Source organism: Pteronotus mesoamericanus, unplaced genomic scaffold, assembly GCF_021234165.1.
Source record: "Pteronotus mesoamericanus isolate MK-2021 breed Mesoamerican mustached bat unplaced genomic scaffold, CSHL_Meso_final contig_52, whole genome shotgun sequence".
Lineage (NCBI taxonomy): Eukaryota > Metazoa > Chordata > Mammalia > Chiroptera > Mormoopidae > Pteronotus > Pteronotus mesoamericanus.
This window is the reverse complement of record NW_026555189.1, coordinates 7,335,951-7,351,084: the sequence shown is the minus strand read 5'-3', so window position 1 is coordinate 7,351,084 and position 15,134 is coordinate 7,335,951. Positions and strand designations below refer to the sequence as shown.

At 58.5% G+C, this 15,134-nt stretch overlaps 1 protein-coding gene across 3 annotated transcripts in view; it reads right to left on the bottom strand.

Moving 5' to 3' along the window:
- The window catches only part of BCAR1 (BCAR1 scaffold protein, Cas family member), a 36,615-nt gene that overhangs the window by 1,958 nt on the left and 19,523 nt on the right, over positions 1-15,134 (bottom strand). For all 3 annotated transcript variants that reach the window (XM_054579177.1, XM_054579176.1, XM_054579178.1), the window contains exons 2-6: positions 9,856-10,467; positions 4,744-4,905; positions 4,465-4,581; positions 2,547-3,644; positions 1,712-1,801 (exon numbers count right to left, since the gene is read on the bottom strand). In XM_054579177.1, coding sequence (XP_054435152.1) covers positions 1,712-1,801; positions 2,547-3,644; positions 4,465-4,581; positions 4,744-4,905; positions 9,856-10,467 — 2,079 coding nt within the window. The remainder of the gene's footprint in view (positions 1-1,711; positions 1,802-2,546; positions 3,645-4,464; positions 4,582-4,743; positions 4,906-9,855; positions 10,468-15,134) is intronic.

The following is a 15,134-nucleotide window of genomic DNA, read 5'->3' as shown; positions in this document are numbered from 1 at the left end:
CAGGCCAGGTCCGGTTGGGGGCGTGTGAGAGGCAACCAGTCGATGCATCTCTCACACACTGACGTTTCTCTCCCTCTCTTTCCCCCTCCCTTCCCCTCTCTCTAAAAGTAAGTAAATAAAATCTTTGAAAAGTATTACAAACACTTAGAAAAAACTGGAAACACCATATGTAATATTTTATCACCTACTTTTAGCACCAATAACAGGGCAGTCACTTCATGCCAGCAAGTTTGTATAAAAGCACATGGTAAGAGGGAAATTTCCAATAGCAGTGACCTTGCCTGGGGCAGTAGCCTTGCCTGGGAGTCACTGGCGTGACCGACATGTCCTCACCAGAGCTGGTTCTGACCAGGGGACTGAGTGGCTGTGACCGGCTGTGCACAGACTCAGGGACGGACAAGTTCTATTCTACCCTCAGTGTCAAGCCTTAATTTAACTGGCAAAAGCAACATGAAACCTAACACTGGAAACTCTCTGACTTTCCCCCCTTAGGCAGCAGTGGTAAAACTCACCACTCAGCTCTCCTGTCTAGTAAGAGAATACACTCATTTTTGTTTGTTTTGAACTCTGGTGAGCCTTCTTCATTCTCTGACAATTCTTAATACAATAGCTATATAATAGTGTACCATACAAATGTTCATACTTCATGCAAACTATACTGTTAGACAGTTGTGGGGAGGGGGTTCCAGCTTTTTCACTGATAGGGAACTGGAGCAAGAAACATCCTTGTCAATACATTTTATGTACCTGTATTTTACTTGTACTTTTTGTCTCCTGACTAGAAACTCTAGATGTTTATAGAGTTTTTCCTACATAACCCTACCTTTTATTCCAGCTGCCTGTAACTTAGCTCTAAGCGCTCAATCAGATATGTGAAGAGAACTACATTCAGCACAGCCATGTTTACAAAAGTAACGTTAGGGCAAACCTAATTGTCCACCGACAGGAGACTGCTTAAATAAATGCTGGTAGAGTGCAGAGGAAATAAAGAGGATAAAGAGGATAAAATATATGGAGATTCCACATATTTTATATGTAATTATGAACATTCACCCCTTTGCTCACATCACCTATGTGCCGGGGCCTTCTCGGCCCCGTACCTTTCTTCACTCGTCACTCACTCCAGCCCTGGGAGCGACGCCACTACGACCTGCACTCTGCAGCCTTCGCTGTGTCCGGTCTCAGGGTGGGCCGGGGCGAGGGAAGCCTCACGGGTGCTATTGGTATTTATCTCGTGCTAGTCTATACTTTTTATTATCTTCATAATCAGAATGAAACTCCTTTAATTTTTTAACTTCTTCAAATGACCGAAAATATAAAGGAAACCCTATGTTTGCAGATAGTTTATCTGTAAACTGGGTACAATGTCAATGTTCAACAATAGATGTTATGTGGCCTTTAAAAATAACTTGTGAAGAATGTTTATGCCATGGAAAAATGCTTGAGGTAAAAGCAGACGTAACTGTTGACAAAGTACCATGTTAAACACCCCTCTGGGCAGCTTTTTTTCTTTTTTATACTTTCCTGTATCTGAGCTCTAAAACATCTACCACAATTACTCTGATAACATCGACCCAATGGACGCACACAGATGGTCACCCAGGTGGGCGCGGGCTGGCTGGGCAGGGCCCGGAGACAGGCTCCGAGGGGCGGCTCTGCCGGATGAGCAGCCTGTGCGGGGCGAGGCCGGGGACCCTGAGGGCGTCCTCACCTGCTGCAGCTCCAGCTGGCCCTTCCCCTGCCGCATGATGTTGCCCTTTTCCAGCAGCTCCTTCTGAGTCTTCTCAAACTCTTCCTTCCCCTGGAAGGCAGACAAGGACAGGGCTGAGTGAGCCAGAAGCCCACGGGCCAGGTGCGGCGTGGTGAGATGAGTGGCCGCCAGGTCCAGGGTGGGGGCCGCCTCCATCTCGGGCCGGCACCGAAGGGCTGGGCACGCTCCATGCGGCCACGGCCGTCCTCCCTGCCTGGTCCCAGTGAGAGGCATCGCACCCACGCCCACCCGCGAGGCGCACAGGGCCTGCCCGCCTGCCCCTGGCCCCTGGCCCCTGCTGGCCCTCAGCCTGGAGTGCCGAGGCTGTCGGAGGGGCACCCACGTCTCTGCTCAGAGGCCTGCCCCTACCCTGCTAGAAGTTTCTTTCCCCCTGCTGGAAGTATCTTTGTCTTTGCTTATAGTTTGGAATCCACGCCCCCAAACACAACAGCCACCTCTGTCCTGGTCACCAGAGCCCAAACCCTGCAGATGTCCAAGAGCCATTCCTGGCTGGCACTGCAGGGCCCTGATGACGAGAACACCTTGGCCCAAAGGCCTGAGGTGGGGAAAGGAATCAGCCAGCTTCCGGGGGGCCGTCTGGCCTGGAAGGTCAAAGTGAGAGGAGGGCACAGGGACTCACCAAGACCCTGCTGGGGCCAACTCCTCCTTTGGCCACAAGAGCTGTCTGCGTAGGGAGGATGAGGGTCCCACCACAGGGGCACAGAAATCAGAGCTCCATGAGGGCCAGGGGGCTTCCCCAAGGGCCCCAGGGAACCTGGGCAGGGCAGGCACCCACCTGTAGGTGGACGTAGTCGTAATCCTCCATCCAGCCCCCCTCACTGTTCTCGTACTGCCCATCTGGTGAGTCCTGGGAGGTGAACTTGGGGGGTGAGGGCAGGGGCCGGGACTGGATGCTGCTGGCCTTGTCGGTGGGGTTGGGATGCGGGGAGCCGCCTCCCTCGGGCCCTGGGACAGGGGCCTTGGTCCGTCTGAAGAGCAGCGAGGCATTGCCATGCAAGAAGGAGGCCAGCTGCTTGGCATCCTCGGGCACGGCCCGTGAGCAGGCCACCAGGCGGTCCAGGTCTTCAGGAGTGGCCCCAGGGCCCCCTCGGCTACTGTCGACGGTCTGACCGTGGGCCATCAACGTCTGGTACACGTCCTCCATCTTTTGGAGCTGCCGGCTAAGCTTGGCATGCAGCGTGCGGTCAGAAGTGTGGGCAGCGTTGCCCACAGCACTGCGGGCAAACTCCAGCAGCTCAAGGACGGCCCCCTGGACGGCGGCCACGGCAGCTCGCAGGTCCGGCACCGGGGGCTCCTGAGGCTCGGTGCTACTGCGCCAGCCCCCACACCCGCCAGCACTGCCCGCCATGTCCAAGAGGTGGGCTACAGTGGTGCTCACGCTCTGCTGCAGCCGGGCCAGGGCCTCCACAGCCACCTCCAGCTCCAGGGGCTCGCGGCCCGGCCCTGGCGCCTCCAGGGAGGATGCTGACTGGCTGCTGCGAGTGCTGCCTGTGCTGGAGGCAGACAGGCGCTTGGCTTCGGCTGGCGCCTCCCGCTCAGCCGGTGGGGGCACCACATACACACCATCGTCAGCCCCGCTGCTGTCGGCCACCTCAGGAGGAAGGACCCGCTCGCGAGGCACGTCGTAGAGGGTGCCAGGGCCAGGCCGCCTCAAGCCAGGAGGCACGTCGTAGAGGTCGGGGGCAGGGGGTGGCACATCGTACACATCCTCAGTTGGCGGTGAGTCTGCAGGGGGTGCAGCGAGGACCAGCGGGTGGCGGGCTGGGTCGAAGGGCTTGGCCTTGGCAAAGGCAGGGGGCACGTCATAGGTTTCTTCACGCAGTAGTGGGCCATCAGGGACATCCTTGCTCACCGATGGAGGAACATCATACACCTGAGGGGCCAAAGGGCGGTCAAGGATGCCCGCCCGCTTGCCCACCAGAAGCCTAGGGACGGGACCCAGTCACGCACAGACATAGCCCAGTGCACATGTTCGTCACGATTCTCATCCATGCAGGTTTCAGCTAAGAGCCTAACTCTGGAGCCAGACCTGAGCTCAAAGTCCTGACTCCACTGCTTACTAGCTGTGACCTGAGGTAGGAGACCCAAGCTCTTAGTGCCTGTCTGCTCTACAGGATGGGAGAACTGCCTCACAGGTCTGTTGTGAGGATTACACAAGGTAGTTCGCTGTGCGACTTCGAACGCTCAGTGGGAGCTCAGCTCTAACACCACCGCCGCCATCACCTCCCCCCGCCCCGACCACATCGACCGCACCGCCGCCGCCTGTGTGTTCACTACTCGGCGGCAGGTATGTGGCTGAACCTTCTGCATTATTAGTCAGGGTGCCTAGGACAGTCCTGGTTTGTGTCTAATTCCCTCTCATAATTACTGAATACCCTCTTTTGCTCTCAGAAGTGTCGTGGTTTGGATGGCAAATTCTGTGGTCGCCTTGCTGGTACCCTGCGTGTTCCGCTCAAGCACCCGTGGAGAGGACCCTTTGAGGGGCCCTTTTACAGCTGAGAGAGCTGAGGCTCAGAGAAGCACCCATCACACAGCGAGAGGGACAAAGCCGGGGTCTGCAGTCAGGTCTCTCGGTGTCCCCAGACCTGCAGACATGGGTCTCCAGTGCCGTCACACACGTTCACAGTCACACCCCGACCCCCGAGCTCAGCCAGGACCCAGCCCGTGAGGCCCCAGCATCCCCTGCTGCTCACTGCGTGGTGGCTGGAGGGCGGCAGGCTCTTCTCCACACTGGGGGGCACGTCATACACGTCCAGTGATGGGTCCCAGCCATTAGGACCCTTGACAGCCATGGGAGGTGTGTCATATACCTGGGGGCAGAAGAGGTGCAGTGATACGAGCGCCAGGGCCTCCTAAGGAAATGGAAAGAGCTGAAGCTCCACCGCACCCACCGCAGGCCCACCCTGCCCTGGCCATGACTGAGAAAACCCAGCTCCCTGAGCAGGGCCGGCCTGAGTCACCCCCACTCCTACCTCCTGGCCGTACTGGCTGGGAAGCAGCCCTCGAACAGGGGGCACGTCGTAGATGTCCTGGGGTCCTGGGCCCAGCAGGTGGCGTGGGATGTCGTACTCGTCCTGCTCCGGCTGGGAGGCCTCAAACACGTAGCCCTGCCCCACACGGGTAGGCACCACCACCTAGGGACAGATGGCTCCCTGTCACCACCAGCCCTGGAAGCCAGGCTCCAGGGCCCAGCCTCAGGTCCTCAGGGAGATTCCACTCCTCCCGAGAGGTGACCAGGACACAAAGTGGGGGCTGGGGGGTGCCCCAAGGGCGGGCCCAGAGGCCACACTAAGGCAAGGGCAGTCTCATCCTCTTGTCTTCTCTGCCATTTCTTCAATGAAATGCAATGCCTGGGGAATACCAGACCCGGGGGTTTACTCGGAACAGAGGCTCTAGCCAGGACACGGAAGTGGTCTGTACAGCTGGCTGACCCAGACGGTTTCAGAGCGGGTGCTTATGGGCTGAGGGAGGGTGGGCCACCCTTGAGTGGGGTGCCCCTGCCTCAGGACTCCTCCCAGCTGCACCCTCTTCAGAAAGGTCTGCCAGCATGGAGCCGTCCCGACCGCAGGCCCAGCAGCCACCTTTCGGACCCAGGACAAACGGAGGTGGTGGTGCCAGGCTGGGCCCTCCTCAGGCTGGGCCCAGAGGAGGCGGCCTGCAGGAGACCCCAGCCACCAAGCCTGGGGCCACCAGGGAGGTAGGGGCCTGGCAGAGTGGCAAGCAGGCCCCGTGCCCCCCAGCATTTCTTGGGGAGATTCCTGCGGATAGGGCCAGTAGGGACTTCCAGACCTCAGAGCCCATTCTCAGGCAGATGGAGGGGCAGGGTGTGGGCATGAGGGAACAGCCAACACTGACACCAAGACCCCCATTCCCACAGGGCCCCGAGACCACCACTCACCCGAACAGACCGCAGCCCAGAGAGGAGGCCGGCCTCTCCCCTCCTCGGTGCCCTTCCCCCGGCCCAGAAGCCAGAGCTGCGAGCTGCCCACAGCCCTCCCTGCCAGCACCCTGTCCCACAGGCTGTGCGGGCAGCCAGCCTGCCTCCCTGCAGGCACCCGGCCCCGTGGGAGGGTCAGCCTGCGTGGGGGTTGGCCCTACGGGAGAGGCTGGCAGGTCTCCTAAGCCAGCTCGGCACGCCTCCCCCACACGCCTCCCCCACACGCCTCCCTGCCCTGCTCTGCTCTTCTCCGACAGAGAGGCCTTTTGTTTCTTAATCAAAGGGGACGTCTGGGACAGGGTTGACTCAGGCCCTCCCCACACGTATTCCTGGGGGCAGCAGGGCTGAGGCAGGGCTCACCCTCAGGCTCAAGGCCCCGGGAACCCTGTGTCTGTGCTCGCTCATGCCCAGCCCCCAAGACACTGACAGCTGCCAGGGGTGGCAGTGTCTCCCCAGAAGCGCAGACACCAGCACTTTTCTCATCAGCCCAGAGCTTGGCAAAGCATCCTGCTCCGACCTTCGCTGCCGGCTCCCAGGCAGCCGGCGCAGCAAAGCAACCCTGGGCTCTTGGGCAGGCTCCTGTTGGCTGCTGGGGCGGGCCTCCGCGGGGCGTCCCCCACCCACTGCCCCCCGCCCCAGCGTGTCTGGGAGTGGAGCTGGCGGCTCTCCCCAGACTCATCTCCCTCCTTGAGCCCCAGACTTGAGTCTCCTCCAGCGCTATTTTTAGATACTGGAACCTGCCAACAGGCAGGCGAGCGGGGGCGGGCGGGGGCGGGAGGGATGTGGCAGGTTGGCAGGGCCTTGAGGCATGGCCTGAGCGCCTCCAGGCTCCACCGGCCTCCGAAGGGCAGGTGGGGACCCGGCTTCACGAACAGGGTTTTGCACCCAAGCGCCCCTCAGCCTCCTTCAGGTGAAAGAGGGCAGGTAGTGCAGGCGGAAGGGCTGTAGGGGCTGGACCCCAGGCCCTGGGCCCAGGGCAGCTTGCCACTGAGTTGGTGACAGTACACAGCCATATTGGTCAGCAAAAGTTTTTCTGGTAGGAAAAAACCAAAAAGCAAAAAACAACAACAAAAAAAACTCCAGCACGGAAGCCGCCAGTGGAGAAGAAAGCTCATTAGGGAAAACATCTCTGCAGAGAGCTGCTGAGCCTGCTAATCAGAGGCTGCACTGCTCACGACCTGGGGCCCCATCAGCAGGACCTGGGGGCCCCCGGGGATGAGGGACACAGCCAGGGTCTAGGGGGAGGCACAGTCCCCAACCCAAGACCCACTGCTCTCTCATATACACACCTCGGCATGCAGAAGGCTGACACACAGGCAGGGCCCCTCAGGGCATCGGCAGAGCCCAAGTGAGAAGTGGAGCTAATGGCTACCAGCACCCAGTGAGATGGGACAGGCCCCCTGCCCGGTTCTGCCTGGGTGACCAAGACCTCCAGGCAGCTCAGCTGCCAGTCTCCCCCTCCTGCAAAAGGGTCACTGACTCACATGTGGCCCAGGCTGACTGGCCTTGACACACACCCACTACACCCCCATCCCAAAGCTTGGTTTCCTCCTCTGAGAATGGAACAACACTGGAATGCTGTGGGACAGCGTAGGTGACCATCTAACCTCTCACTGAGCGCGAGGGACATACCTGACACAGGTCTCCTTGCTCCTGATCCCCCACGGCCCAGTGCCAGGAGCCTGGGGGGAAGACAAAGCTCCCAGAAGGAACAAAACTGAGCTCAGCCATGTCCCCCCAGTGCCTGGCCCAGCACCACAGCTGTTCCTGTAGGCGCAGGTGCAGCCCCTGACCCAGAGGGACTCCCCCAAGAGTGACCTCGCAAAATGCTGCCCCCCCCCGCCCCACCTACTTCTGCCCTCAGCTTCCTAAAGCCACATCCCAGCCCAAAGGGGGCGGACCTCAAGCCACTCAAGCCACTATGCTCCAGGCATCTGACCCCTTCTGACTACTGGCCTCACTCACCTTCCAGAGTCCTGGGTGCCAGGGTCCCAGACCCCCAACTGACGTCTGGGCAGGGTTCCTCTGCAGTCCACCCAACCTCTCCCCCGGAAGCAGGGGCCTGTCTCCCAGACTCCTGACGGGAGGGCGAGGCTTATGAAAGCACAACCTTGAAATGTGGGCACAGATGTGTGCACGCCAAGATGTCTACCACCTCACTGTTCATCAGAGATACGCACCATCAGAGACTGCCTGGAGCCTAACCCACGGGAGGGGGCAACAGGGCAAATTCCAAAGCAGCAGTCACAGTCATGTTTGGGGACCCAAAAGTGCTTTTGATAGGAGATACTGGATTTATAACCTCAAAATTGAAAAGTATGTGTACAAATGTGAAGGACAAATAGAGAATATGCTAGACGAAATATGCCCAAATTTCCCAGTGATTACCTCTTGATTGGAGCATCTTATGTCTAGGCTTTTTCATATATTATGTATTTTTTATGACAAACAAGCATCATTTTCATGATCATGAAATAAAAGTAGATAAAATCAAGGCTGCCCAGACCGGGATCCATGAGGCTTCCCGGCCAGGTGAGCCCCGAAGCAGACTGAAAGCAAGCCCCTCCTCGAGTGCAGGGGAGCAGAACCAACGACCGAAGCGTGCACCTGAGTCCGCGGCCCACACGATGGTCCCACTGCTGCTTCCTAGCCCACAGGGTTTCCACTGCCTGTTCAGCCTCCCAGATGCACCAGAACAGGCCTGACGGTAGAGTCAGGAAGGGAGGGGAGGGGAGAGCGGGTGAAGGGTGTGCCTCCCTGGGGTGCGGTGTGTGGAGCGTGGACTGTGTGTGTGTAGGGGATGAACTATGGCCTGTCCCAAGGCTCACCAGCTCTGTACTGCTCCCTGCCACCTCCCACAGGACAGTGCTTCCCAGGCAGGGCTGTGCTCCTCCCACAAAAGCTACTTGCGAGCAGCCTTAGTCTGGGCTATCCCAGTCCAGCATGGCACGCTTCTGCCACCAGACTGTCTCTGGCCAGGCAGCTGAAGGAGCAGATAGGGCAGGAAGTGGGAGCCAGTGACCCGGGGTTCACTAGTAGCCAGCATCCATGGAGCCCCACTTTCAGCCAGCCAATGACCTGTGAGCAGGGGCAAGTCCCCCCCTCAGCCCTGCACTGGCCCCGAGGACAGGCTCAGTGCTGTGCAGTGTCTACTGGGTTACTGTCTCTCCAAACACAGGAGGCCCGCGATACAGAAACAAGGCTGGGCCTGGGCCCAGGGAAACTGATCCCGGCAGAGCGCAGTTGCGGCGCCCACCACCCGATCTCTCCCACCAGGCCGCGTCACACCACCCACTGCGCTCTCCCTCTGCGGAGCGGGGAGCTGGGAAGCTGGGGCTGGGAAGGCTGTGAGGGCCTTGGTGTGGGCTGTTTCCCAGGGTCCTCCCAAGGGACCCACGCCCTACCATGAGGACTGTCAGAGCAACAAGACGGAAGGGGCCATGGCCCCCGATGGGCATGGAGGTGTGTGTTAGTGCTGCTCCCCTCACCTCCAGACTGAGCTACGTGAGGAAAAGCACGTCTCCTCTTGTTCAGTCCATTCTTCTGGGATTCTGGCCGCGCTCCCCCAACTGCTGCACTGCCCTCCACACGCGGCTTCTCCGCTTCAGGTGCCACCCAGCACTCCCAACCTCCCTCCCTCCCTCCCCTGGGCTCCCTGCCCCAGCCAAGGCCCCTCAATGCTCCCTGTACCCTCCACTCCGTGGAAGGAATGACGTTACTAGGGCGAGGATTGGGAAGGTCACTCCTACTCAAAACCCTCCACCTTCAGGAAAGCATCTGGGTCTCAGGTGCCCTCGGAGCCCTGGCCCCACCAGCCAGCGCCACCTGCCCATCACTTTCCATACCTCCAGGCCTTTGACAGGCTTCGCCCTCTGCTAATGCCACCTTCCCACCAGAGTCTGTCTGCTGACAAACACCCCATGGTCCCAGGCCCACTCGGAAGTCTCCTCTCTGAATTGGCCCAGCCTGTTCACGCCCATCAGCAGCAGCAGAATGAACACATTCCCCACACACTCACCTCCTACCTTGGCCCCCGAGGCCCCTGCCGGAGCCCTAGACAGCTCAAGGGTGCTTGACTGGGCAGAGAAACCTGGGCCTGGGCGATACCCACCAGGAGGGCTGCCCAGCCCCGCCCAGGTGGCCTTACCTTTGCCGGTGGCTTCGTCCCCTCCCAGCTGCGTGCATCCATGGACGGAGGAACCTGGTAGATGTCATGCCCCATCCCAGCAGAAGGAGGCACCTGGTAAATATCCTGGGTGGAGCTGCCAGGCCCTGGAGGCACCTGGTAAAGGTCTGCGGCTGGGCTGGGGAACGGGTGATAGGGCATCTGCTTCGAGAACGTGGACGCCTGCTTGGCTGGGGGAGACTGGGACTGTGGGCTGGGCCCAGGGGCTTGGTAGAGGCCCTGCTGGGTCTTGCTCGGGGTGGGCACCAGGTAGACACTATCAGGCTGGGGTGAGTAAGTGACAGGCAGCATGGGCGTGTACTGGGCCGTTGGGTTGTGGAGGCCCGGCTGGGGCGGGGCCAGGGGCGCAGGCGGGCCAGGGCCGGGCCCTGCAGGCTTCTTGTCGTGCATGCCCACCAGGATCTTGAGGCGGTTCCCGGGCACAATGCCTTGGCGCCCGTGCAGTGAGCAGAGCCACCAGCCGTCCAGGCCCTGTGTGTCCCGCTCCAGCACCGTCATGATGTCGCCCTTGCGGAAGGAGAGCTCATCCGGGGACTCGGCCACGTTGTCATAAAGGGCCTTGGCCAGCACATTCTGGGGAGAGAGGACACAGGTGGGCATGAGGGTAGGAGGATGTGTGTGGGGTCTCGGCGGCTGGCCCCGCTCCCCCGCCTCTCTAGGTCGCGGGAAGCGTCTGGCCTTAGGACCGGGAAAGGAACTAAGTAGGGTTTGGCACAATCCTGGCACCTCTGCCGCCACGGCCTCCAGCAGAAAGACCCGGCTGATCCTGAAATTTTTTCCAAAGAGGCCTGGACAGCACCTCAAAATCTTAGTCATACTGCAACCTGGACCAACACTGGAGAGGGCAGTGATAATGACCATGATGGCTGCCACATTCTGGGAAGAAAACAGGATGCACACCCTCCCTGTTCCAACTCAACAGGCCTGCTGCCCCGCCGGTGCGATCAGCCAAGAGGAAAAACTAAAGACAGAGTGGGGAGGGGAGGCAGGGACAAAACGGCCGTCGTCTAGGTAAAAATCCCAACACAATGGGAGAATCCACAACTGATGAGAATGACAAGTCATAGAAAAGATGTCACATGGTAATAACAAAAGCTACAAGTTATCCAAGACTAATTGAGCAAAGACTGCAGGAGACCTCAGAGAAAGAAATGTTTACATTCTGCCACAGGGCTCCAGGAGAAGCCAGAAGGGGGGAAAATGCACCAAGTTCGGGTGCAATGACTAAGTGCTACAGGAGACCAATGAGCCCAAGCTTACTTAATAAGTTACAATTACAATCAAAGTGACAGCAGACATTTTTGTTGTTGTTGTTGAGGGATATGATCAAAGAAAACAAATCCTTCTAGAATTAAATGGAGAAATAAGAGGTCCACAAATAAACAGATTAATTTTGGAAGGGAAATCAAAAACACCAAGGGGCACTCTCCTTCCCAGCCACAGAGATGTGCCACAACTCCAAACCACTGAGGGGCACAGGGACCGAGAGCTGCGGCAGGGCGCCGGGAGGGCCCCCGCGCTGCAGGGGGCTCGTGTGAGTCACAGGTGGTGCCTCACAGCAACTGGGAAGAATGAGACCGAATCACAGATGACCTTAAAAATTTCACTCTGTAGGAAGAAAACTCCATTTGGACACTTGCCTCATGTTATAAACAAAGGGCAGTTAGAAGCCTAACTGTGAAATGGGTAACTCGAGAACTAATGAGAGAAAAAATTGTGGGAGGGTATCTTTGTGGCCTTGAGGTGGGAAGGAATTATAAAACAAAACCTCAAAAAACAAAGACCCCAAAAGCACAAAACAAGCTGATGACAACAAAGACAGGGTGAAAAGTCACCAAGTGACGAGAGCATGATTAATCTAGAATGGGGAGGCACTGCTACAAATCAGTAAGAAAAAGACAAGAACGCCAACAGAAAACCAATAAAACACGAAGAATGAATTTTCCAAAGGGGAAACAGAATGGCCAAGACCATCACAAAGGAAGCTCAGGGTCCAGGCAGCCACAAGGACACACTGGCCACTCTGCTCTGTGTGCCAGCAGGTGCTCGGGTGCCTGGTGAGGCCTGCTGGCCACACCTTCCGGGGTTAGTGTAACAAACGGGAGATCTACATTCTACGGCCCTTTACTGTAAATGTTATAAACATCTACAAAACAATGCTAAGCATTTTTCAGACACTTATCCAGGGAGATTCCAGACGCATTACGTTAGCATGGGTGCTTCTGGAAGAGGGACAGCAATGAGACACACATCAGGAACAGACGGGAAAAATAAAGCAAAACAAGGAAGGGCACGCTCTGACCCCACTCTTTGCTGCTGTGATTCTCCCGCTAATTCGCAGAGCCACCCGGAAGCGAGCACTGACATGGGGCTCCATGAGTCAGCAAGCCCCCCAGAGCAGGGATGCATGCTCCCTGCGGCCCAGGCACAGGAGAGGCCCCAGGGAAGGCTGTGAGGTCAGAGGTGGAAGGGCCAGAGCCCTGGGGACACTGAGCTGCAGGCCCAGAACCTCACTGGAGGCAGAGAATCCAGGGGCCAGGAGGCCTTGAGTTTCCGGCCACCCACCCCTGATTCTGCTGCTCCCCTTGCACAGGTGCCAGGCTCATGCTGGGCTCAGAGATAGCACAGAAGGTCCCCCAGGCAGGACAGCCAAGGTCAGTTGCAAGGAGCTAAGGCAGCACTGGGAGAGAGGAGAGGTCAGGTTGCTTTGGCCTTCGAGGGCCGCAGAGGTCCCGGCCTCACACACGGGGGAAGCCACGTCTGAGGAGAGGACAGTGCCAGGTCAGGTGCGCTCCCGCCCCACCAGCTAAGCCTCAGCTTTGGCTGTCCTCCTCTGAGTCTCCTGAGGTCTGAGGACACAGAGCCTGGTCTAGACCCCTGGCTTGGGAATGGGACCTGAGCTCTGGCCGCCCACTAGCTGTGTGACCTTCCCCACCTGGGCCCAGTCTCATCCCCGGGACACCATCTGCAAGGAGTCAAGCAGGAGCTGGAATCCCAGGCCAAAGAAGAGCCACGCCCCCTCGGGCAGAAACAGGAAGTGGGAGCCTGGGCCCTGGGGCAGAGAAGAGTGAGGGTGAGGCCTCATCCCAGCCCAGGAGGACCCAGCCTCCTTCCTCCACACCAGCCTCCGCCCCTCTGAGCTCTGTCTTCCTGCCTGCCACACAGGACCAGGGAAGAGGCCTGCGCATCATCAAGTCCAGAAGCACGTGCTCCAGGCCCCAGGCCTGCATGCTCGGGTCCCAGGGAGCATCAGCTGGGGCCCCATTCCTCAGTGCAGCTCAGAGCCCCCGGGCCCCAGAAAGGGCCAGAGGCAGGAAGGTTGGGAGCCAAGAGGGGCAAGACCCAGGGGAGGAACCAGCCCAGGCAGGCGGCTCAGAGTTCAGGGAGGGCAGAACTGGTGGCATCACCCCAGCACGGAGGTGCGCACGAGGGTAGAGGCCTTTGGAACTGCTGATTGCTGCAACCCGTCCACAGAGATTACCAGTTACTAATGCATGGAAGTGTAGATTATGTCTCAATAAAACGTCACTCCAACTTCAATGATAGGGAGATGGTAAGAATAACAGTGTTAATGTTTGACATGATTGGGAGATGTTTTCTCTTCCTAATTTTCAGAATTTTTCTGTATGTATTTAATGAGCATTTCTCAGCTTCAGGGTTAAAAAAAATTACACATCCTGCAAAAGAAAACAGTGAACTACCTCCTAGGCTCCAAGGCAGGACGGGACAGAGGAGGCCGAAGCAAGCCCAGAGGCCAGAGCCCAGGGAGAAGGAGGCAAGGGCGGGGCTGCCCTGCGGCCCACTAGGGCTCACGGGCCCCATCCCCAGGCTGCCTGCAAGAAAAGCAAGTTTCCCAAATATGGTCTGCAGCCGGCTGCAGGCCTCAGGGAATCACATCCCGTCAGAGGGCGGGACACCAGGTCTCCCTCCCCCAGTGACCCCAGAACACAGAGCCACCCCACTGGGTCCCCCCAGCCCCTGCCCTGGTGACCACAGGAAGTGCCAGCTGAGTGAGTCACAGAAAAATTCCCCTCTGGCCCAGTCAGAGGGGGCGGGGCGCAGACAGAGGGGCTGCCCCTAGGAGGCCCCTTACCTCTCAGGAGGAGGGCAGCCCAGGGAGGCTGGCAGATCGGCCTCCGCCAGGCCCCAGACAGGGCTGGGCACTCGGGGAGGCTGGAGTGCTGTGGGGAGGGCAAGGTCCAGCGGGGGCGGGGGCAGGGAAAGCAGAGAGTACACCGGGCCGAGGAAGCTCCCAGGACCTCCAGTGCAAGGGTGGCTAGCCCCCACCACCTCGGAGCGAGCTCGCTGAGCAGTCAAGGCCAACTGCGGCTGCTACTATATAGTCTGGAGCGGCTGGAGCCAGGCTGGGAAGCACCTCTCTGGCTGAGCACGTGGCACTGGGCGCCTGGCACCAGGAGCTCCTCGCCTGCGTCAGCTGGTGGCCCTGCCCAGAGCCCCAGAGGCAGCCTCTCCACAGCACAGCCCGTGAGTCCCGGGCACTGCTGGCGCCGGAGCACTCCAGCTGGCTGCGCGCTGGCCCTGTGGGCCTCCCCAGCTGCTCCTGAGACAAGCTCCTCCTTCCTTCTCTCTCAGTCACTCAGCAGCAGCTAGGACCAGACCTGGGTGACCTCAGGCAAGCTCCATAGTTTTTCTGAGCACCCAGAAGCCCTGTGCTAAGATGACAGTCTGGTTTCACAGGATTGTCTTGTTTAACAAAAGATTCTCCTGGTTTTGTTCTCGGTCAGGTGGTGGGCCAGAGCTCTGCAAGGTGGCCCAGGCTGATCCTGACCCGGCCCCTGTCCACAAGGGGCGTACATTCCAGTGGGGCAGAGAGACACCAAACAACTTGCCCGGGCAGGGGACAGAAGTGCAGTGCCAGCATGCGAGGGGCCACCGCCAGGACCACCCAGCTGGCTGAGGGCAGATTAAGAGACTTCTAGCCAAGATGGAAGCAGAGGTAAGTAAACATATTCCACCTCTGTGTACAACTACAGCAAAAATTACAACTAAACTACAAAAAAAAAAGAAAAAAAATCACGCTGATTTGTCAGAAAATCGAGCTGTATGGAAGTCCAACACCCAAGGACTTAAAGAAGCCACATTTACCCAGATAGGTACCTCTTCTACAATAGTTCACGCTACTAAAACAGGGAGCCAGAGCAGCTCTACGTCATACACAGAAACAAACACGGGGAGGCTGCCAAACTGAGGAGGCAAGGGTATATGGCCCACATGAGAAC